We start from the raw sequence: 494 nt of genomic DNA on the forward strand, positions 1-494 counted from the left end.
CTTTGTTAATCATAAGTCAGACATAAAGCTCCAGCTGCTAAGTAACTTTCCTCTTCCTCAGGAGATGATGCGGAATCTGGGGACTCGGACAGCAGTGGCCCGCCTGGGACTGAGACGTGCGCAATCTGCCTGGGAAAAATGCGCGGGCAGGTTGGCTCTCCAGCTTCCTGTGAGCATACCTTCTGTCTGGACTGCATTTTGGAGTGGGCTAAGGTAAGGTCTGGCTGGGATGTGTTGGTTTTGAAAACGTGTTGGGATTTACACATTCAGAGAATTGAATATTTGAAATTTGATATACATTTCTTTGTGTTAGGTGTTTGATTTTAAGGGATATAGAAGGGAAGACTGTAAAGGAATGTTTAAGTTTAAGTTATATATTGTGTAAATATGGAACTTGCATTTATGTCGGTTCGAGTGAGCCATGATCTTGGAGCAGTCCTTATGAAGTCCATTATTCAGTCATAGAATTGACCCAAGGCAAAGCCTGAACATCC

General features: G+C 43.3%; 1 protein-coding gene across 1 annotated transcript in view; it reads left to right on the plus strand.

Moving 5' to 3' along the window:
- The window catches only part of LOC119582141 (PHD and RING finger domain-containing protein 1-like), a gene marked incomplete at its 3' end in the record, with an annotated part of 5,908 nt that overhangs the window by 3,227 nt on the left and 2,187 nt on the right, over positions 1 to 494 (plus strand). The window contains 1 exon segment of the mRNA XM_037930379.1: positions 62 to 213. Within this exon segment, the coding sequence (XP_037786307.1) occupies positions 62 to 213 (152 nt within the window).

This window comes from Penaeus monodon, chromosome 15 (assembly GCF_015228065.2).
Source record: "Penaeus monodon isolate SGIC_2016 chromosome 15, NSTDA_Pmon_1, whole genome shotgun sequence".
Classification (NCBI taxonomy): Eukaryota; Metazoa; Arthropoda; class Malacostraca; order Decapoda; family Penaeidae; genus Penaeus; species Penaeus monodon.